Source organism: Loxodonta africana, chromosome 12, assembly GCF_030014295.1.
Source record: "Loxodonta africana isolate mLoxAfr1 chromosome 12, mLoxAfr1.hap2, whole genome shotgun sequence".
Lineage (NCBI taxonomy): Eukaryota > Metazoa > Chordata > Mammalia > Proboscidea > Elephantidae > Loxodonta > Loxodonta africana.
In genome coordinates, this window is record NC_087353.1 from 58,948,994 (window position 1) to 58,972,500 (window position 23,507).

The window sequence follows — 23,507 nt, forward strand, 5'->3', positions numbered from 1 at the left end:
TTTCTTCAATTGCTTTATCTGTGTGCTCCTTGGCTTGTTCTGCATATTGCCTCATTTCCTTCCTGATGTATTGAAGGGTTCTGTATATTAAACCTTTGTATTCTGCATCTGGTAATTCCAGGAATGCACTTTCATCTAGAAGATCCCTGGATTCTTTGTTCTGAGAGCCTGCTGAGGTGATCATGGTCTGTTTCTTTATATGACTTGATATTGACTGTTGTCTCTGAGCTATCTATAAGTTATTGTATTAGTTTATGCTTGCTTACTGTGTTGTAGCTGCTTGCTTTGTTTTGTTTTTGTATACCCCTATGGGTTGCTTGAGTGAGCTAGCTTGATTATTTTTGCCTTTGGAGCTCTGATGTCCTGTCCCCAGCTGGCTAGAGCTGTTATCAGGTATATCAGTCTAGGAGTCCATTCAGTTTTCTTGTATAAATTCAGCTCAGGTTTTCAGGTAGCGGATCATCAAGTGTATGGTACAGGCTCTGTCCTACACTCTCAGAGGGGCATGGGTGATTGGCGTACATACCAGTCTCTGATTGCAGCAGGGGGTCATGCTCTGAACAAGGCAGGGGGCTGAGAACCAACCCTCCAGTGTCTCTGAGGAGAACACATCCCTGTTCCCTAGAGCGTGCAGGTGGGTGGGTTCTGCAGAGGGACCACGGGCACCCAAAGTTTTTGGTTGTAAGGACTGGGTGGTACCAGTAATCTCTGGACCCTTGTCGCGGGTGGCTGGGTGACCTGAGTGGAGCTACCAGTCCTTAGGTCCCTGATGTGGGTAGGTGAGGACCTTGTTTAATAGGCAAAGGAATGTCAAATGTCAAACACCCACCACTCCATCGCACAGGTGAAGTGGTTGGAGTTTGCCAACAAGGGCCTATTCTCCCGAAATAGGCCCACATAGGTCCATGCAGAAGGGAAGGGTGCTCAAGGTCCACAGATGGTTTATGCCTGGACAGGAGCCACTTCTGTCCTGAGCTCCCCCGGTTAATGGAGCTAGCAAATTATCTTTTCCCCCAATTGCAAATCTTTTTCTTTCCGAAGGCCTGGAGGATGGCTCTAGGTCCTCAACAGGGCCTATCTCAGGCCCAGGGATTTAGCCGCTGAAGCTGGCTTGGGGGTGGGGGGGGTGCAGTAAAATACACGCAAGTACTTAGCTTTTGCCAAGAGCGCTGTTCTTCACAGGTTCCGGAGGTGTGAGTAGGCTGTGCGGCTGGCTGCTTCTCCCTGAGGAAACTGCTCCGGGAACGGTGCCTGAGGTCTCCCTCTGATTCAGGTCTGGTAACTCCTCTCCACTTCTGAAGGGTCTCTTTCTCCCCCTGCTCCTCAGTTCGTTGTCTAAGCTTGCCTTTGATGCTCAGGGCTCCCAGTTTGTCACAAATATACTCCTTCCACTTGTTTTTTCGGGTCTTTGTTGTAAGGAGGGCTCGCCGGAAGCATCTGTGTATTCCGCCATCTTGGCTCCGCCTCCTGCTTTGAATTTTTTGTTGATACCATGTGTTTTCATTAATGTAAGCATGCTGAATCATTGAGTGTGTCAAAAATTTTGGTAGGTAGTATTAATTTTTTTTCTTTCCCCCTCCTCCCACAGGCTACCTAAGTGTTAGCTGTTATTGTCGGGTGCCGTCAAGTTGGTCCTGACTCATAGCAACCCCATGTACAACAGAACGAAATACTGCCCGGTCCTGCACCATCCTCATGATCGTTGTTATACTTGAGCCCATTGTTGCAGGCACTGTGTCAATCCATCTGCTTTAAGGTCTTCCTCTTTTTTGCTGGCCCTCAAATAGTCAAAAAGGCCTTAGCCTTTGTAGCAGCACACACTGTTGATAGTGCAGCAGCTTCCCAATAAACCTTCAGAGGCAAAAAAAAGTACCTGGTCCCTACAGGCACCTGCGAGCACGAAAGCGTTAAATTCTGATTCGCTCCTACAAGAGAATACTATGCAGCCTTTAAAAACAAAAAAAGGACAAAACAGCTACACGTACATTGATACAGAAAAACCTCTACAATGTACATTGTTGTTGTTAGTTGCCAGTCGAGTCTATACATACACTGATATAGAATGATCTCTATAATATGTTGTTAGTTGCAGTCAAATTGATTCTGACTAAGGGTGACCACAGGTGTGCAGAGTAGGACTGCTCCAAAAGGTTTTCAAGGCTGTGGATCTTTCAGAAGCAGATCACCAGGCCTCTTAGAAGGCCTCTCTGGGTGGGTTCGAATAGCCAATCTTTCCGCTATTAGTTGGCTATTAGTCGAGTGGTTAACCATTTGTGCCACCTAGAAAGCAAGGTGGGAACAGCTACGTGGGTGGGGCAGACAATGTGCTGTAGGTGCTTATACATGCCCAGACTAAGAGGATACACAGAGCCTGATATGAGATGCCTGTGAGGAGGGCAACCAGGAGACAGGGTACAAGGGTGGGAGAAGCTCAGCTTCTGTGTCATCTCCATTTTTTTTTACCATGTACATGCGCTGTCCCCAGATTCTTTTTAAAAAAAGGGATGGCATTCTTAAAATGTATTATTCGAAACGTTCCCGCCAGTAAAAAAAGAACAAGCAATCCAACAGAAAATTGGGCCAAAAATACGACACAATTCGTGAAAGAAATACAACTCATAAAAGACACAATTCACACGGTCAATAAACATACAGAAAAAATGGTCAACCTCAGTAACAATTAAGGAAGTGCAGAGTAAAACAAATGCCACTTTCCTCCCACCAGACTGGCCACTTAAGAGACTAGGGATAGCCAACTAGTGAGACGGGGGGATGCGCACCTGCTGTGTCACTGCAGGAAGGACAACACAGACAACCTTTTTGGTGGGAATCTGTTAGGACCTACTAAAACTTCCCCCCACTGGACTTTTTAAAACCGTTTTATCGAGCTATAATTCATATACCATACAATTCACCCATTTAAAGTATACAAATTAGTTGTGCAACCATTACCATAATCAGTTTTAGAACATTTTGATCTCCCCAAAAAGAAGTCACATACCCCTTAGCCATCATCCTCCCCCACCTCAATCTCCACACTTCCCCCAGCCCTAGGAAATCACTCATCTCTGCTCCTACAGACTGGCCTGTTCTGAACATTTCATGTAAAAGGAATCATACAATATGTGGTCCTTTGTGATACAAACATAATGTTTTCAAGGTTCATCCACATTGTAGTACATGCATCAGTACTTCATTCCTTTTTATGACTGAATATTCCATTGTAATATCACATTTTGTGTATCCATTTAGCAGTGGATTAGACATTTGGGTTGTGTCTACTTTTTGCCTATTATGAATAATGCTGCTATGAACATTCATGTACAAGTTTTTGTTACAATACTGGTTTTTAATTCTTTTGGGTATGTATCTAGGAGTAAAATTTGAATCATATGGTAATTCTATGTAGACCTTTTTATGAAACTGCCAAACTGTTCTCCATAGCAGCTGCCCCAGTTTATGTTCCCATCAACAGTGTATCAGGGTTCCAATTTCTCTATGTCCTCATCAGTATTTGTTATTATTTGTCTTTTTTATTCTGGCCATCCTACTGGGCATGGTGTGGTATCTCATTATGGTTTTGATTTGCATTTCCCTGATGGCTAATGATGTTGAGCATCTTCTCATGTGCTATTGGTCATCTCTATATCTTCCTTGGAAAAATGTCTAGTCAAATCCTTTGCCCATTTTTTAACTGGGTTATTTGACTTTTTAATAGGGCCTGTTAAGTTTAAAATGTGACCACCAGCAATTCCTCGTGTGCAAATATAGTACATAGAAATAACTACATGTGTGCTAAAGCCACGTGTGCAAGGATATTCTCTAGAGCACTATGTGCAATTGCAAAATGTCGGAAAGTTAAATGTCTGCTAAGGAACTGATGCCGTTAAACTTGGGGCACGTTATCCATGGAATACTGTACAGGGATATGTGCTGACCTGATAAGATGTCTGTTGTTGTTAGGTACTGTCGAGTCAGTTCCAACTCATACCCACCTTATGCACAACAGAGCGAAACACTGCCTGGTCCTATGCTATCCTCACAATTGGTTGCCATGCTTGAGCCCACTGTTGCAGCCACTGGGTCGATTCATCTTGTTGACCCTCTACTTTACTAAGCACTATGTCCTTCTCCAGGGACTGATCCCTCCTGATAACATGTACAAAGTATGTAAGACGTAGTCTCTCCATCCTTGCTTCCAAGGAGCACTCTTGGTTATACTTCTTCCAAGACAGATTTGTTTGTTCTCTTGGCAGTCCATGGTATATTTAATATTCTTCATCAATACCACAATTTAAAGGTGTCAATTCTTCGATCTTCCTTATTCATTGTTCAGCTTTCACACACATATGCAGTGATTGAAAACACCATGGCTTGGGTCAGGCGCGCATTAGTGCTCAAGGTGACATCTTTGCTTTTCAACACTTTAAAGAGGTCTTTTGTCGCTGATTTGCCCAATGCAACGCGTCTTTTGATTTCCTGACTGGTGCTTCCATGAGTGTTGACTGTGGATCAAGTAAAGTGAAATCCTGGACAACCTCAATCTTTTCTCTATCATGATGTTGCTTATTGGTTCAGTTGTGAGAACTTTTGTTTTCTTTATGTTGAGGTATAATCCATACCGAAGGCTGTGGTCTTTGATCTTTATTAGTGAGTGCTTCAAGTTTTCTTCATTTCAGCAAGCCGGGTTGTGTCATCTGCATGTCTCAGGTTATTAATGAGTCTTCCTCCAATCCTGATGCCCCGTTCTTCTTCACATAGTCCAGCTTCTTGGATTATTTGTTCAGTATACAGACTGAATAAGTATGGTGAAAGGATACAACCCTGACGCACACCTTTCTTGACTTTAAACCACAAAGTATCCCCTTGTTCTGTTTGAATGACTGCCTCTTGATCCACGTACAGAATCCTCATGAACACAAGTGTTCTGGAATTCCCATTCGCTGCAATGTTATCCATAATTTGTTATGATTCCCACAGTCGAATGCCTTAACATAGTCAATAAAACACAGGTAAACATCTTTCTGGTATTCTCTGCTTCCAGCCAGGATCCATCTGACATCAGCAATGATGTCCCTGGTTCCACGTCCTCTTCTAAATTTGGCTTGAATTTCTGGCAGTTCCCTGTCGATATACTGCTACAGCCACTTTTGGAATGATCTTCAGCAAAATTTTGCTTACATTGACATTAATAATTTCAATAATTTCCCTGTTCAGCTGGATCGCCTTTCTTGGAAATAGGCATAAATATGGATCTTTTTCCAGTAGGCTGGCCAGATAGCTGTCTTCCAAATTTCTCGACATAGACGAGTGAGCACTTACTGCGCTGCATCCATTTGCTGCAACATCTCAATCAGTATTTTGTTAATTCCCAGAGCCTTGTTTTTGCCAATGCCTTCAGCGCGTCTTGGACTTCTTCCTTTGATACTATTCATTCTTGATCATATGCTACCTCATGAAATGGCTGAATGTGAAACAATTCTTTTTGGTATGCTGACTCCATGTATTCCTTCCATCTTGTTTTGATGCTTCTTGCATCGTTAAATATCTTCCCCATAGAATCCTTTAGTATTGTAACTCGACGCTTGACTTTTTCTTCAGTTCTTTTCACTTGAGAAATGCTGAGTGTGTTCTTCCCTTTTGGTTTTCTATCTCCAGGTCGTTGCACATGTCATCATAATACTTTACTTTCTCTTCTCAAGCCGCCCTTTGGAATTTTCTGTTCAGCTCTTTTACTTCATCATTTTTTCCTTTTGTTTTAGCTACTCCCTGTCCAGGAGCAAGTTTCAGAGTCTCTTCTGACATCCATTTAGGTCTTTTCTTTCTCTCCTGTCTTTTTAATGACCTCTTGCTTTCTTCATGTATGATGTCCTTGGTGTCATTCCACAGCTCATCTGGTATTTGTAATTAGTGGTCGACAAATCAAATCTATTCTTGAGATGGTCTCTAAATTCAGGTGGGATATACCTAAGGTTGTACTTTGGCTTTCACGGACTTGTTCTAATTTTCTTCAGTTTCAACTTAAACTTGCATATGAGCAATTGACGGTCTGATTTGCAGTCGGCCCCTGGCCTTGTTCTCACTGATGATACTGAGCTTTTCCATCATCTCTTTCCACAGGTGTCATCGATTTGATTCCTGTGTATTCCATCTGGTAAGGTCCATGTGTATAGTTAGTTGCTGTTTATGTTGGTAAAAAAAGGTATTTGCAGTGAAGAAATCCTCAGTCTTGCAAAATACAATCATGCGATGACTGATGTCTAGTGGATATTAAGTGAGTTTTTAAAAGGTGCAGAGCAAATACATAGTAGAATCCTATTTTTGTTCAAAACCAAAAGCGATGTGTTTGCACATTTATAGAGAAACATACAGTGTACCTGGGCAAGCAGAGGAATGAACCTGGGGAGGCTTTGTACAAAAACAGTGCAAATCTTGGGAAGGGGAAGAAGGGAGGGAAAAGGGAGGAAGAGCTTTGCCTTCTTATTCTATATAATTTGTAAAGTGACAGAATTATGAGTACTATTCACTTTTTAAAATCTGCTTTCCCACAGTCTTCAAATAAAAGTATTTCCAATGTCATTACAGGTGCAGATGTTCATTTTTAGTCTCCATGATACCTCTAATGCTAAGCTCCAGTGGACAATCATGAGAATGTCCATTTTCCATCCAATGTCCCCCAAATACATGGATGGAGGGTAGTTATTTCTGTGGAACGAGAACATTCTGTTATAGTTTCTACTTCACTGGCGTGATTCCTCACTTGCTGTGGCTAATTTATAAGCTAATAAACAGTGTCAACTTACATGGTTCAGAAAATACTGCACGATGATCTCATGGCCAGCAGCTGCGGCTTCCATCAGAGGTGTGAACCCGAACACCGGCTCCCTGCAAGATAGAGGCCACAGTCAGAGAGTAAAGAGGAAAAGTCCTGCCCAGGCAAAGCTTCCTGCTGAAGACAAAACCGAGCGAACACACAGGTCACCCATCTCCAAGGGCAGAGGCCTCTTGCTCACAAAAACCAGCAAGATGAGAACGAGAGCAGTTAATATTAACAGTCTCATTCACTGGTCTGGTCTGGGCCTCAGCTGTGGCCTTTTGTCCTAAAGACAAGTCGTCCCCCATCTCCCCTCCTCCTAAGCTGCTGTTCCCACCTGCTGCCTCCTAAATCTCCACTTAATCATGCTCAGAACATAGCCATTGCCCTGGACTGCTCACAGAAAACTGAATTACCCCTGACCACCTACCTCAATCCTCTCTATTGAGTTCAACATCCTCCAGGAACCCCTCCCTAAAAGCTCCAAGTACTACCCGTCTACCAGTTGACATCAAGTCAACTCTGACTCCTGGCAACCCCATGTGTGTCAGAGTAGAACTGTGCTCCATAGGGTTTTCAATGGCTGATTTTTCAGAAGATCACCAGGCCTTTCTTCCAAGGTGCCTCTGGGTGGACACGAACCACCAACCTTTCTATAAGGAGCTGAGCACATTAACCGTGCCACCCAGGGACATTAATCTAACCTGTCCTTAATTAGTCCCTAATGCTCACTCTATGTGCTTGGTTATAGTTAACTTAGCACTGCCTTCAGATTGCCTCATATCCTTACTTGTTTCAAGATGGTCTAGAAGGCAAGAACCACGCTAAACACTTGGTTTTCCATCATTCTAGGAAAAACGGTTTTACCATTTTAACATCTCGGAAATCAGAATGTGTCTCACAATCCACAGGTGAGTGGAATGTTATTTAGTAGCATTTTTCTTTCTTAGTGGCACATACAATTACAGCATGTCTTACAATGGCCGACATCAGTGGAGTACACAGAACCAAGCAGTAATGGATGCTGTGTTGGCTCTTGCTGTGTTAAGAGCGGATTATTCTCATGTATGCTTTAGACAAAACCCCAGTCCCAGCTTATCAAACTCCTGACTGTTTTCAAAACATCACTTCATCTGATACAGACAAAGGCAAGTAAGAGAAAAGAATTGGTGCCTACTACCTGTTGGCCAAATGCCACGGTGTGTTAGACCACTGGTGCATGTACAACATGGGTGTGGGTGCCCTGGTTTTCAGATACAGATAAGAAGGCTCCATGAGCTTACAGTGATGCACCCATGTCTCCTGACAGGTGCATAAAAGGGCAGATTCTCACAGGTCCCGGGTGTGGTGAGACACCTTCCACTCTGCCCCTTTGTCTTGACCTCCCATCCATGGCAGAGGCTGCTCTGACTCTGCTTAGCTGCCTCCAGAGCTGCCCTTCCTGGCATCCACCAAGACCAGACCACTGAAAGTTGTGTACTCACCTCACATTGGCATTGGCTCCACTGTCCAAGAGAAACTTGACCATTTGCTGGTGCCCAGCGCTGGTGCAGTGGAAGAGAGCAGTCCAGCCCTGGATATCTTTCATTTCCAGCTCAGCACCTTGCTTCAAAAGAACACAGGGTGCTCATTACTGCCTGCCTCCCCTGCTGGAAGAGTCAGAAGTGATAGAAGCGATGGTGCCCTCTCGGTCTGGGCGGCCGGGAGAGCCCTCTGATCTCTGGGCCCAGGCACCCTTGCAGCTCACCTGGAGGAGGAAGTAGGCGATGCTCTCGTTGCCACAGCTGGAGGCCAGCATCAGTGGAGTCTGCCCTTCCGGGGTCGGCACATTCACACTCACCCCCGCCTCGAGCAGCAGGTGCACAATGGTATCATGTCCAATGTAAGAGGCATACATCAGCGGGGTCCAGCCACCACCGTTCTTCTTGTTCAAATCTAACTCTCTCCTAAACAAACGCAAGACACGCTAGCCATGCCCTGCTGTCTCGTGTAGGGTTCACAGCCAGTGGCGAGGCTGGGGCAGAGAAAGACCGAGAAGGGTTGACAGGAAACAGCATTATCTCTGACCTAGATACTCCCTGGCCAAGTCTTTTTTTGTTGTTAGTTGCCAGCAAGTTGATGTTCAACTCACGGTGATCCCATGTGTTACAGAGTAGAGCTGTGCTCCATAGGATTTTCTAGGCTGCAATCTTTATACATGCTTTGGACATGTTATCAGGAGGGACCAGTCCCTGGAGAAGGACATCATGCTTGGTAAAGTAGAGGGTCAACGAAAAAGAGGAAGACCCTCAATGAGATGGATTGACACAGTGGCTACAACAATGGGCTCAAGTATAACAACAACTGTGAGGACTGCGCAGGACCGGTCAGTGTTTCGTTCTGTTGTACGTAGGGTGGCTATAAGTCAGAGCCAACTTGACAGCACCTAACAAGAACAACAACAATCTCTACAGGAGCAGATCACCAGGTTTTTCTCCCACAGAACTGCTGGGTGGGTTCAAACTGCCAACCTTTTGATTAGCAGCCACGTACTTAACCATTGTGTCACCACGGCTCCTTGTCAGGGAAAGGAAGACAGGGAAATGCTTCCTACAAGCCTGCTATGCAAAGTCCATACCTCTCAGCACTGTTCCCCTGTTCTTATTCCATATTCTCACTGGCCCCTCCTGCCCAAGATCAGCAGTGCTCTTCTCCACACAACAGCTACTACACAGGTGGCTCTCAACTGGGGAGACGTTTCTTTTTGGTTGTCACAACAGAAGGGGTTACTAGTGGCATCTAGTGGGTGGGGGCCAGGGGTGCTGTTAAGTGTCCGATGGTGCACAGGATGGCCCCATGACACACAGTAATCCAGCCCTAAATGCCAAGAGTGCTGAGACTGAGATACCCTGGACCAGACCCTTGACCACCCACCAAAATCAACTAGACTCTGTTAGTCCAGTGCTGGTAGGGAGGGCGACAAAGGAGGGAGGGACTCTGACAGCGGATAAGCCCTACCGCAACTGATTCTTCCTTTGTCACCTTACCCTACAGAAACATTTGTGACAAATCCGTGACCAAAGACTCCCGTCTTTCTTGCTGATTTCTGTGAAAATTCTAGAAATGGGTCTTCTCATAGGGGGAAAAAAAAAGCGGACTTCCCAGCCTGGGAGGGGGGGTTGGGGTTGAGGAATCACACTTAAAGGAATACCTGCTTCCAGGAGCATCTTGCATTGTTATGTCCCCCCAGCCTGGCCTCACCTTCCCTGTCCACAATTCTTGCCTCTGGCAGAGGTAACAATAACAAGTGGCTCTCACAGGTATACACACATTAAGCTGTACCAGACAACTATTCAGCAGGCACCAGAATCTCCTGTTGATTCTGAGACTCACACGCCCGGGCAGCCACTCCACAGCAGTGACTGCCACTATGCTCTGGAGGACAGGCTCACTGGGCACTGGAAAAGGCACAGGTGAGACTCATTCAGATATAGACGTAGGTCATTTCTCCAAGTTATTAAATGAGACATGGGAACCAGAGGAAGCTTAAAGTTGGGTGGAGACGAATCCTTTTCCAAAAACTACAGCAAGTATCACACTGCACTAAGAATAAGACATGGGACTTTGTTGTTTGGGGAATTAATATACATATAAATCACTTGCTGTCAAGTCGATTCCAACTCATGGTGACCCCATCCATATGTGTCAGAGTAGAACTATAATCCATAGGGTTTTCAATGGCTGATTTTTTGGGAGTAGACTGCCAGGAATTTCTTAGAGGCACCTCTGCATTGACTCACCGCCAACCTTTCAGTTGGTAACTGAACACTTAACTGTTTGCGCCATCCACAGACCCTAATATGCGTATATTGTGTTGTTCTTGGGTGCCACCGAATTGATTCTGACTCATAGCAACCCTGTAAGACAGAGTAGAACTGCCCATAGAGTTTCCTATGCTATATTCTTTACAGGAGCTGATTGCCAGCTTCTTTCTCCTGAGGAGCCACTGAGTGGGTTCCAACTGCCAGCTTTTCAGTTAGTGGCCAAGTGCTTAACCACTGTACCACCAGCGCTCCTTTAATATGGATATACAGGTTAGTAAAAACCTGCATGTCAGCAGTTGTTCAGGTGGCAACCCTCCAGAGGGGAGATAAAACCCAGCCCCCTTCCTTTTCTACAGCAGAAACTACAGGAGATAGGAGGGCATTAGAGATAAAAACAAACCCATCTGGCAAAGAAGGCCTTACAGTCACCGGCTTCTATCTTTTGTTTTTGAGGTTCTTGCAATGACTTAGTGAAAACTATATACTTACCGTGTTTAAATTTTGAAGTTCATATTGTTTATAAGCCGCTGAAAAAAGTTTACATCCTTCTTTTTCTTCCTAGGAAGAAAACCTCCCCCGCATCATCATTACTGACAACTGGCCAAGATAAATGGGAGTCAATTCACTCCACATGCATGAAATGTCTGTCCCTGTGGCCTTGTTAGATCACAGATATCTTCACATGGGATCTAACAATGCAACGGCGCTCAAATCTGAGAAGAACGGACATTTCGTAGTCCCTCTTACCGCTGGACACACTCCTTTACCACTTCGTACTGGCCGATGGAAGCAGCGGTGTGCAGATCCAAGGGAACATCCAGCTCCTCCCGGCTGACCTGTGGACCCAGCCCATGCCACATGGACAGGCTGCGGTTCAGGAGTTCCGGCTCACTGGCCTCATCGCTGAGCTCTGACATGGCTGTGGAAGGAGGCACGGAGGTTAGGGCTTTCCTTCTTGGCTGTTCCAGGCATGAAACAAGATGGTCTTCCTCCAAACTGCAGTAGGCCACCCATTACTACCCTATCAGTGATATTTAGTATACAATTATCTTTCGTCAAGTGTCATATGGTTTGGGCAGCTCCATCATGTTCACCCTCAGAAGCTTCTTACCACAGATCCTAAAAAGAGAACTCTCAGGAACTCAAGGAGCCTGACGGGCTATTGGCTGGGCAGTAAAGAAATGGTAATTGGGTCATTTGACCAAAAGTGTTCTTGAGTATAGTGGGAAAGATCCCTAGACTTGGGGTTAGATCAAAATTCAGCTCTGAACCACATGATCATCTCAAAAAATGCAGAAAAAGCATTTGACAAAATTCCACACCCTTTCATGATAAAAACACTCAATAGGACAGGAATAGAGGGGAATTCCTTAATACAATAAAGGGCCTTTATGAAAGCCCACAGTTAATATCGTAGTCAATGGAGAAAGACTGAAAGCTTTCCCATTAAGATCAGGAACAAGAAAGGGATGCTCACTCTCCTCATTGCTAGTCAATATCGTTCTGGAAGTCCTAGCCAGGGCAATTAGGATAAGAAAAAAAAGCATCTAAATCAGGAAGGAGGAAGTAAAATTACCCCTTTTCACAGATGACATGATTCTATACAAGAAAGCTACTGGCATTAATCAATGAATTCAGCAAGGTGGCAGGGTACGAGGTCACCACACAGCAATCAGTCAGGTTTCTATATACCAGCAATGAGCAAGCTGAAAAGGAAATTAAGGACACATTCTCATTTATAACAGCACCTAAAAGAATAAAGTACCTGGGAATAAATTTAGCCAGAAAGATAAAAAACTTGTACACAGAAAACTATAAAACATTCCTAAAAGAAATCAAAGAAGGCCTAAATAAATGGAAGGCCATTCTGTGTTCACGTAGTGGAAGGCTTAATATAGTGAAGATGTCAGTATTATCTGTTTAGACTGAATTGTGCCCCCTAAAAATATATGTTATAGATTCTACTATACCTGTGGTTATAATCCCATTTGGGAATGGATTTCTCTGTTTTGTTAAGGAGGCAGTGTTAGTATAGGGTATGTCTTAAATCAATCTTTTTGAGATATAAAAGAGCAGATTGAGCAAGCAACCTAGCAAGCAAGGAAAGATGGGAGTAGACTGATGCCATGCTACATGATCACCAAGGAATAGATGCTGGAAAGAGACAAGGATCTTCTCCCAGTGTTGACAGAGAGAAAGACTTCCCCTAGAGCCAGTACCCTGAATTTGGACTTCTAGCCTCCTAAACTGTGAAAAAATAAATTTCTATTTGTTAAAGCCATGTACTTGTGGTATTTCTGTTATAGCACCACTCAGTAACTAAGACGCTACGTGAAGTAATCTATAAATTCAATGTAATTCCCATCAAAATTCCAACAGCCTTCTTTAGAGAAATAGAAAAGCCAATCTTCAACTCTATAAGAAGGGCAAGGGACCCCAAATAACTAATCTTGACAAAGAAGAATAAAGTAGAAGGACTTGCACTTCCTGATTTCAAAACATACTATAAAACCACACTAATTACAACAGCCTGCTACAGATATACTTAAAGACATATATGGAATAGAATTGAGCATTCAAAATAAATCCACACATCTACGATCAGCTGATTTCTGACAAGGGTGCTAAGTCCACTTAATGGAGAAGGAACAGTCTCTTCAATAAATGGTGCTCGGAAAATTGGATTTCCACATGCAGAAGAATGAAGAAGGACCCATGCCTCATACCATACACGAAAACCGATTCACAACAGAACAGGGACCTAAATATAAAAACTAAAACCGTAGAATTCTTCGAAGAAAATGTAGGGACAAGGCTGTAGAACCTAGTTTTTAACAATGCATTATCAGTTACGACAACAGAAGCACAAGTAGCAAAAAACAGATAAATGGGACCTCAAAAAAATTAAATACTTTTTTTCATCAAAGGACTTTATCAAAAAGTGAAGAGACAGCTTACAGATTCGGAGAAAATTTTCGGGAATCATATATCAGACAAGTCTCTAACACCTAAAATATATTTTTTAAAAATGTCTATAACTCAGAAAAGACTGGGTTATAGAAGACATTAAGGAGGGAGTAAAGAAATTCATAGAATGCAACGAGACTGAAAACACTTCCTATCAAAACCTCTGGGACACAGCGAAAGCAGTGCTCGGAGGTCAATTTATATCGATAAATGCACACATACATAAAGAAGAAAGAGCCAAAATCAGAGAAATGTCCCTACAGATTGAACAAATAGAAAGCAAGCAACAAAAGAATCCATCAGGCACCAGAAGAAAACAAATAATAAAAATTAGAGCAGAATTAAATGAATTAGAGAACAGAAAACCAACTGAAAAAATTAACAAAGCCAAAAGCTGGTTCTTTGAAAAACTTAACAAAATTGATAAACCACTGGCCAGACTGACTAAAGAAATACAGGAAAGGAAACAAATAACCTGAATAATAAATGAGAGGGGCCATATCACAACAGACCCAACTGAAATTAAAAGAATTATATCAGATTACTATGGAAAATTGTACTCTAACAAATTTGAAAACCTGCAAGAAATGGCTGAATTCCTAGAAACACACTACCTACCTAAACTAACACAATCAGAAGTAGAACAACTAAATAGACCCACTACAAAAAAAAGACATGGAAAAGGTAATCAAAAAACTCCCAACAAAAAAAAAAAAGCCCTGGCCCGGGCGGCTTCACTGCAGAGTTCTACCAAACTTTCAGAGAAGAGTTAACACCACTACTACTAAAGGTATTTCGAAGCATAGAACAGGATGGAATACTACGTAACTCACTCTGTGAAGCCAGCATATCCCTGATACCAAAACCAGGTAAGGATACCACAAAAAAAAGAAAATTATAGACCTATATCTCTCATGAACATAGATGCAAAAATCCTCAACAGAACTTTAGCCAATAGAATTCAATAACATATCAAAGAAATAATTCACCATGACCAAGTGGGATTTATACCAGGTATGCAAGGTTGGTTCAATACCAGAAAAACAATTAATGTAATCCACCATATAAAAAAAACAAAAGACGAAAACCACATGATCTTATCAATTGATGCAGAAAAGGCATTTGATAAAGTCCAACACTCATTCATGATAAAAACTCTCAGCAAAATAGAAATAGAAAGAAAATTCCTCAACATAATAAAGGGCACCTATACAAAGCCAACAGCCAACATCATCCTAAATGGAGAGAGCCTGAAAGCATTTCTGCTGAGAACAGGAACTAGACAAGGATGCCCTTTATCTCTGCTCTTATTCAAAATTGTGCTGGAAGGCCTAGCCAGAGCAATTAGGCTAGACAAAGAAATAAAGGACATCGGATTGGCAAGGAAGAAGTAAAATTATCTCTATTTGCAGGCAACATGATCTTACACACAGAAAACCCTAAGGAATCCTCCAGAAAACTACTGAAACTAATAGAAGAGTTGAGCAGAGTTTCAGGTTACAAGATAAACATACAAAAATCACTTGGATTCCTCTACATCAACAAAAAGAACATTCAAGAGGAAATCACCAAATCAACACCATTCACAGTAGCCCCCAAGAAGATAAAATACTTAGGAATAAATCTTACCAAAGATGTAAAAGACCTGTACAAAGAAAACTACAAGGTACTACTGCAAGAAACTAAAAGGGACCTATATAAGTGGAAAAACATACCTTCCTCATGGACAGGAAGACTTAACATTATAAAAATGTCTGTTCTACCAAAAGCCATCTACATATACAATGCACTTCTGATCCAAATTCCAGCTACATCTTTTTAATGTGACGGAGAAACAAATCACCAGCTTTATATGGAAGGGAAAGAAGCCCCGGGTAAGTAAAGCATTACTGAAAAAGAAGAACACAGTGGGAGGCCTCACTCTACCTGATTTTAGAACATATTATACAGCCACAGTAGTTAAAACAGCCTGGTACTGGTACAACAACAGACACATAGACCAATGGAACAGAATTGAGAACTCAGATATAAATCCATTCACATATGAGCAGCTGATATTTGACAAAGGGCCAGTGACACTTAATTGGGGAAAATAGAGTCTTTTTAACAAATGGTGCTGGCATAACTGGATATCCATCTGTAAAAAAATGAAACAGGACCCATACCTCACACCATGCATAAAAACTAACTCCAAATGGATCAAAGATCTAAATATAAAGTCTAAAGCGATAAAGATCATGGAAGAAAAAATAGGGACAACGTTAGAGCCCTAATACAAGGCATAAACAGAATATAAAACATTACTAAAAATGACGAAGAGAAACCTGTTAACTGGGAGCACCTAAAAATCAAACACCTATGTTCATCTAAAGACTTCACCAAAAGAATAAAAAGACCACCTACAGACTGGGAAAAAATTTTTCAGCTACGACATCTCTGACCAGTGCCTGATCTCTAAAATCTACATGATTCTGCTAAAACTCAACCACAAAAAGACAAACAACCCAATTAAAAATTGGGCAAAGGATATGAACAGGCACTTCACTAAAGAAGACATTCAGGCGACTAACAGGTACATGAGGAAATGCTCTTGATCATTAGCCATGAGAGAAATGCAAATTAAAACTACAATGAGATTCCATCTCACTCCAACAAGGCTGGCATTAATCCAAAAAACACAAAATAATAAATGTTGGAGAGGATGTGGTGAGATTGGAACACTTCTACACTGATGGTGGGAATGTCAAATGGAACAACCACTTTGGAAATCGATTTGGTGCTTCCTTAAAAAGCTAGAAATAGAACTACCATACGATCGAGCAATCCCACTCCTCAGAATATATCCTAGAGAAATAAGAGCCTTCACGCGAACAGACATATGCACACCCATGTTTATTGCAGCACTGTTTACAATACCAAAAAGATGGAAGCAACCAAGGTGTCCATCAACGGATGAATGGATAAATAAATTGTGGTATATTCACACAATGGAATACTACGCATCAATAAACAACAGTGAGGAATCTGTGAAACATTTCATAACATGGAGGAACCTGGAAGGCATTATGCTGAGTGAAATTAGACAGTTGCAAAAGGACAAACGTTGTATAAAACCGCTATTATAATATCTTGAGAAACAGTTTAAACTGAGAAGAACACATTCTTTTGTGGTTAATAGAGGGGGGGAGGGAGGGAGGGTGGGAGAGGGTTATTTACTTATTAGATAGTAGATAAGACCTACTTTAGGTGAAGGGAAGGACAACACTCAATACAGGAGAGGTCAACACAACTGGACTAAAGCAAAAGCAAAGAAGTTTCCTGAATAAACTGAATGCTTCGAAAGTCAGCAAAGCAGAGGCAGGGGTTTGGGAACTATGGCTTCAGGGGACATCTAAGTCAATTGGCAAAATAAAATCTATTAAAAAAACATGCTGCATCCCACATTGAAGTGCGGCGTCTGAGGTCTTAAACACTAGCAAGCGGCCATCTAAGATGCATCAATGAGTCTCAACCCACCAGGATCAAAGGAGAATGAAGAACACCAAGCTCACAAGGTAATTATGAGCCCAAGAGACAGAAAGGGCAACATGAACTAGAGACTACATCATCCTGAGACCAGAAGAACTTGATGGTGCCCGGCGACAACCGATGACTGCCCTGACAGAGAACACAACAGAGAACCCCGGAGGGAACAGGAGAACAGTGGGATGCAGACCCCAAAGTCTCATAAAAGACCAGACTTAATGGTCTGACTGAGAGTAGAAGGACCCCGGTGGTCAGGGTCCCCAAACCTTCTGTTGGCCCAGGACAGGAACCATTCCCGAAGCCAACGCTTGAGACATGGATTGGACTGGACAATGCGTTGAAGAGAGATGCTGATGAGGAGTGAGCTACTTGCACCATGTGGACACTTGAGACTATGTTGGCATTTCCTGTCTGGAGGGGAGATGGGAGGGTGGAGGGGGTTAGAAATTGGCAAAATGGTCACGAAAGGAGAGACTGGAAGGAGGGAGCAGGCTGACTCATTAGGGGGAGAGTAAATGGGAGTATATACAAAAAACCTACCCAGTGCCGTTGAGTCGATTCCAACTCATAGCGACCCTATAGGACAGAGTAGAACTGCCCCATAGAGTTTCCAAGGAGCGCCTGGCGGATTTGAACTGCTGTAAGGTGTATATAAGTTTATATGTGAGAGACTGACTTGATTTGTAAACTTTCACTTAAGGCACAATAAAAATTATTTTTTTTTAAAAGTCTATAACTTAACAATAAAAAGACAAACTGAACAGATATTTCACAAGAGGGTATCTAAATGGCCAACAAGCACATGAGGTGTTCAATATCATTAGCCATTGTTTTTGTTATTGTGTGCTGTTGAGTCACAGCAACCCTACAGGACAGAGCAGAACTGGCCTATAGGGTTTCTTAGGCTGTAATCTTTTTTAATCTTTATGGGAGCAGATCGCCAGGTCTTTTCTCCAGTGGAGTGGCTGGTGAGTTCAAACCATCAACCTTTCAGTTAGCAGTCAAGTGCTTAACCATTGTGCAATCAGGGCTCCTTCATTAGCCATTAAAACAAACACCAAACCTACTGTCATGGAATCTATTCTGACTCATTAGTCATTAAACCCACTGCCGTTCGGTCAATTCCAACTCATAGCCACTTTACAGGACAAAGCAGAACTGCTCCATAGGATTTCCAAGGTTGTAAATCTTTTACAGAAGCAGAATGCCATCTTTCCCATGGCGTGGCTGGTAGGTTTGAACCACTAATCTTTCAGTTAACAGCCAAGCGCTTAAGCACTGCACCACCAGCGCACCTCATTAGGCATTAAAAAAAACCCAGTGCCGACTCACAGCGACCCTATAGGACAGAGGTGCAAATCAAACCACAATGAGATTATCACCTTACTCCTATTAGAATGGCAATGATCAAAAAACTGGAAAACAACAAGTATTGGTGAGGATGTGGAAACACTGGAACCCTCATCCATTGCAGGTAAAAATCCAAAATGGTACAGCCATTGTGAAAAACAGTTTAAAGTTTCCTCAAAAAGTTGAACATAGAACTACCACTATTGCTTGTTATTCGGTGCTGCCAAGTTGGTTCCGACCCTATGCACAACAAAACAAAACACTGCCCGGTCCTGCACCATTCTTTTTTTTTTTTGTTTTAACTTTTATTGAGCTTCAAGTGAATGTTTACAAATCAAGTCAGACTGTCACATATAAGTTTATATACACCTTACTCCATACCCCCACTTGCTCTCCCCCTAACTAGTCAGCCCTTCCAGTCTCTCCTTTCGTGACAATTTTGCCAGCTTCCAGCTCCCTCTATCCTCCCATCCCCCCTCCAGACAGGAGATGCCAACGCAGCCTCAAGCCTGCACCATTCTTACAATCATTGTTATGCTTGAGCTCACTGTTGCAACCACCATGTCAATCCACCTCGTTGATGGTCTTCCTCTTTTCCGCTAACCCTGTACTTTGCCAAGCATGATGTCCTTCTCCAGGGACTGATCCCTTCTGACAACATGTCCAAAGTATGTAAGACACAGTCTCGCCATTCTTGCTTCTAAGGAACATTCTGGTTGTAGTTCTTCTAAGACAGATTTGTTCGTTCTTTTGGCAGTCCACGGTATACTATATATTCTTCACCAACACCACAATTCAAAGGCGTCAATTCTTCAGTCTTCCTTATTCATTGTCCAGCTTTCACATGCATATGATGTGACTGAAAATACCATGGCTTGGGTCAGGTACACCTTAGTCCTCAAGGTGACATCTTCGCTTTTCGACACTTTAAAGAGGTCCTTTGCAGCAGATTTACCCAATGCAATGCATCTCTTGATTTCTTGACTGCTGCTTCCATGGCTGTTGATTGTGGATCCAAGTAAAATGAAATCCTTGACAACTTCAATCTTTTCTCCATTTATAATGATGTTGCTCACTGGTCCAGTTGTGAGGATTTCTGTTTTCTTTATGTTGAGGTGCAATTCATACTGAAGGCTATAGTCTTTGATCTTCACTGGTAAGTGCTTCAAGTCCTCTTCACTTTCAGCAAGCAAGGTTGTGTCATCTGCACAATGCAGGTTGTTAATGACTCTTCCTCCAATCCTGATGCCCTGTTCTTCTTCATATAGTCCAGCTTCTCGTAGTATTTGCTCAGCAAACAGACTGAATAGGTATGGTGAAATTATGCAACCCTGACACACACCTTTCCTGACTTTAAACCAATCAGTATCCCCTTGTTCTGTCCAAACAAATGCCTCTTGATCTATGTAAAGGTTCCTCATGAGCACAATTAAGTGTTTGGGAATTCCCATTCTTCACAATGTTATCCATAATTTGTTACGATCCATACAGTCGAATGCCTTTGCATAGTCAATAAAACACAGGGAAACATCCTTCTGGTATTCTCTGCTTTCAGCCAAGATCCATCTGACATCAGCAATGATATCCCTGGTTCCAAGTCCTCTTCTGAAACTGGCCTGAATTTCTGGCAGTTCCCTGTCGATATACTGCTGCAGCTGTTTCTGAATGATCTTCAGCAAAATTTTGCTTGCGTGTGATATTGATATTGTTCTATAATTTTCACATTGGGTTGGATCACCTTTCTTGGGAACAGGCATAAATATGGATCTCTTCCAGTCAGTTGACCAGGAAACTGTCTTCCATATTTCTTGGCACAGACGAGTGAGCACCTCCAGTCCTGCATCTGTTTGTTGAAACATCTCAACTGATATTCCATCAATTCCTACAGTCTTGTTTCTTGCCAGTGCCTTCAGAGCAGCATGGACTTCTTCCTTCAGTACCATCGGTTCCTGATCATATGCTACCTCTTGAAATGGTTGAACATCGACTAATTCTTTTTGGTATAATGACTGTGTATTCCTTCCATCTTCTTTTGATGCTTCCTGGGTCATTTAATATTTTCCCCATAGAATCCTTCACTATTGTAACTCGAGGCTTGAATTTTTTCTTCAGTTCTTTCAGCTTGAGAAACGCCAAGCACGTTCTTCCCTTTTGGTTTTCCATCTCCAGCTCTTTGCACATGTCCTTATAATACTTTACAGAACTACCATATGACCCAACAATCCCAATCCTAGGTATATGCCCAGAAGACGTGAAAGCAGGAATGCAAAAATGTACACGAATGTTCACTGCAGCACTTTTCACGATAGCCAAAAGGTGGAAACAATCTAAACGTCCACCAACAGATGACTGGATAAGCAAAATGTAGAATATACACACCATGGAATACTACCCAGCCATAAAGAGAAATGGGGTCCTAATGCATGCCACAACATGGATGAACCTTGAAAACATCATGCTGAGTGAGATACGCTAGTCATAAAAGGACGAATACTATATGAATTCATTCACATGAAATAAGCAAATACATAGAAACCAAAGCTTATTAAGTGGTTACGGGGTGGGGTGGAAAGGGGGAGTGTTTGCTTAGGGGGCAGTGAGTTTATGTTAATGGTGGTGGAACAATGTTGGAAAAGGATAGTGAGATGGGTGCACAACTTGAATGTAATCAATGTCACTGAACTGTACTTGTAGTAACTGTTGAGACGGCGTATGTTATGTATGTTTTCACCACAATTAAACAAAAAAACACCAACAACACAACTTAGTTCTTTAGCATCTCCAAGTCTCTTGCTCCTCACTGTCTAATGGGGGTATTCCTAATACCTCCCAGGGCTGCTGTTAAAAACACATGGAAGAATGGGTGAAAACACTGTGGTACATCCATACAATGGAAGGCTACTCAGCAATAAAGAGGAAGGAACAGTTGATACATGCAACACATGGATGAATCTCAAATGCATTACACTAAATGGAAGCCAAACTCAACAGGCTGCCTACTGTATGCTTCCTTTTATATGGCATTTGGGAAAAACCAAAGCCACAGAGTTGGAGGACAGATCAGTGGTACAGGGTGGGAAGGGGCACACCACAAAGGGGCAACAGGAGGGAATTTTCCGGGTGATGGAGCTGTTCTGTATCTTGATTGTAGTGGTAGATAAATGACTCTAAGCATCTGTTACGACTCATAAATCCGAACATCAACATGAGTGTGAGAATTTTAAAAATAGATTTTTAAAAAATGAAAAGAAAGCCCTGAAACAGAAACTAGGATGTGGTTGGTGCTCAGCAAATGTCAGGTGACTAGAAATTCCTCTAAGCATTCCCTGGAAGAGGGCAAGGTGAGGGGGATGTGCCAGGTGGATAAATCTGGAGGACACTTCCCCTGAGATGGGACAAGGCTGGTAATGGCAAACCAGCATGGTCCTTTATTCCAGGAATCCCAACTTAATGAAGACCAAGTCATTAGCTTTCTAGTGGAACCCTTAGGGCCAGGAGCGATATCTTCTTTTTACTGAGGGTGGAAAAGATCAAGAAAGCGAGAGGAGAAAACAAAGAAGGCCATATGATGTTCAAATGACCTAAAGGCTACAGACACCATCGTAGTTCACACAAATGCCATTAAGATCTCAGTCTCTAAAGAACACTTTCGACTCCCGGATGACAGCTAAGATGGTCAAACAACAAAAAAGGCACCAACGTGGGGGAACGAAGAATTTAAAGTCCCTTGGGGAGAGTACCTGTGTGTGCGATGGGGCAAACACATTACAAAGTTAAGGGCAAACCCCTGCTTCCTGGAACCACAGCGTCTTCACACTGGCAGGACCTGAGATCACCTACCCCTCACCTGGAAGATCCAAAAGCCCACCGTCAACAGTCCTGGCCAACAGAGCCTGGACAAGGGTCCAAATAAGCTGACAGTTCAGGGCCATTCTCAATACACCCCTCAAGCCTTCTGTGGGGGTGTGTCTTCTACTTCAAATGCCTCCTTCAGGGTGGGGCCCATGTGATCTTGCCACTGACAGGACACTCACATATCCAGGACCCTTCAGAGTGCTGAGGGCCAATCAGAACCAGATCCCGACTCGAGAAACCTACAGAGAGAGGATGTGGGTGCTACGGGGCTACAAATCTGCCACCTCCAGTCAATTCCAAGTCATGGCAACCCCTCATGTGTCTGAGTAGAACTGTGCTCCATCAAGCTGTCAATGGCTGATTTTTCAGAAGTAGAGCACCAGGCCTTTGTTCCTTGGCACCTATGAATGGCTAAACCTTTCAGTTAGCAGCTATTTGCACCACCAAGTGATAAAGCTACCGTTATTTCCTTACCACCCTACCACATTTCTGACAGATGCTCTACAACACGTGGGAAATAAATTATTAATAAAATGGGATCACATTCACACACATATTTATACACAGTAGAAAACTTTTTGTGTACTGCTTCCAGAACTCATCTTCAGGAAGGAGAACTGGAGATACCCACCGCGGTCCAGTCGATTCTGAGTCATAGCGGCCCCATAGGACAGAGTAGAACTGCCCCATAGGATTTCCAAGGAGCGGGTGGTGATTTCAAACTGCTCACCTTTTGGTTAGCCGCCCAGCTCTTAACCACTGAGCCACCAGGGCTCCAGAACTGGAGATAGGACCTTTTAATTGTCTATCTTCGATTCTGTCTATTTTTTAAATGCTAAATATCCGTTACTTTTAAAGTAAACCCACAAATAACTACTTAGAATAAATGACGCTGGTGGTCCACTGTCAGGCCCACAGGGCACCCCCTCCCGCCAGGACATAGGGAGTTACGACGACCCGGGGAGCTTGCAGCAGGGAGCGGGCTATCAAGACTCACAACACTCATCCTAGTTAACAACCTGTCTCGACGCTTCGGGGGCATCCCCTGTCGCCTCCCCGCTGTAACCCTATAATTCACAAGGCATTATTATCCTCACTGAACAGCTAGAGAAAAGGAAGGTCGGATCATAAAGTCATACGCGGAGCAGGTGACAGGGCTGGGCCTCGGCGGGCGCAGGTGCCGGCACCTGGCA

General features: G+C 43.0%; 1 protein-coding gene across 15 annotated transcripts in view; it reads right to left on the reverse strand.

The window, feature by feature from the left end:
• The window catches only part of ANKS3 (ankyrin repeat and sterile alpha motif domain containing 3), a 48,868-nt gene that overhangs the window by 25,205 nt on the left and 156 nt on the right, over nt 1–23,507 (reverse strand). For 10 of the 15 annotated variants that reach the window (XR_002787599.2, XR_002787598.2, XM_064295512.1 and 7 more), the window contains exons 2-5: nt 11,365–11,536; nt 8,562–8,760; nt 8,299–8,420; nt 6,804–6,885 (exon numbers count right to left, since the gene is read on the reverse strand). Coding sequence is in view for 13 of the 15 variants with exons in the window: in XM_064295512.1 (XP_064151582.1) it covers nt 6,804–6,885; nt 8,299–8,420; nt 8,562–8,760; nt 11,365–11,534 (573 nt within the window). In the remaining 2 variants the exon portion in view is untranslated. The other 5 variants (XM_064295515.1, XM_064295516.1, XM_064295517.1 and 2 more) reach the window with 5 other exon arrangements.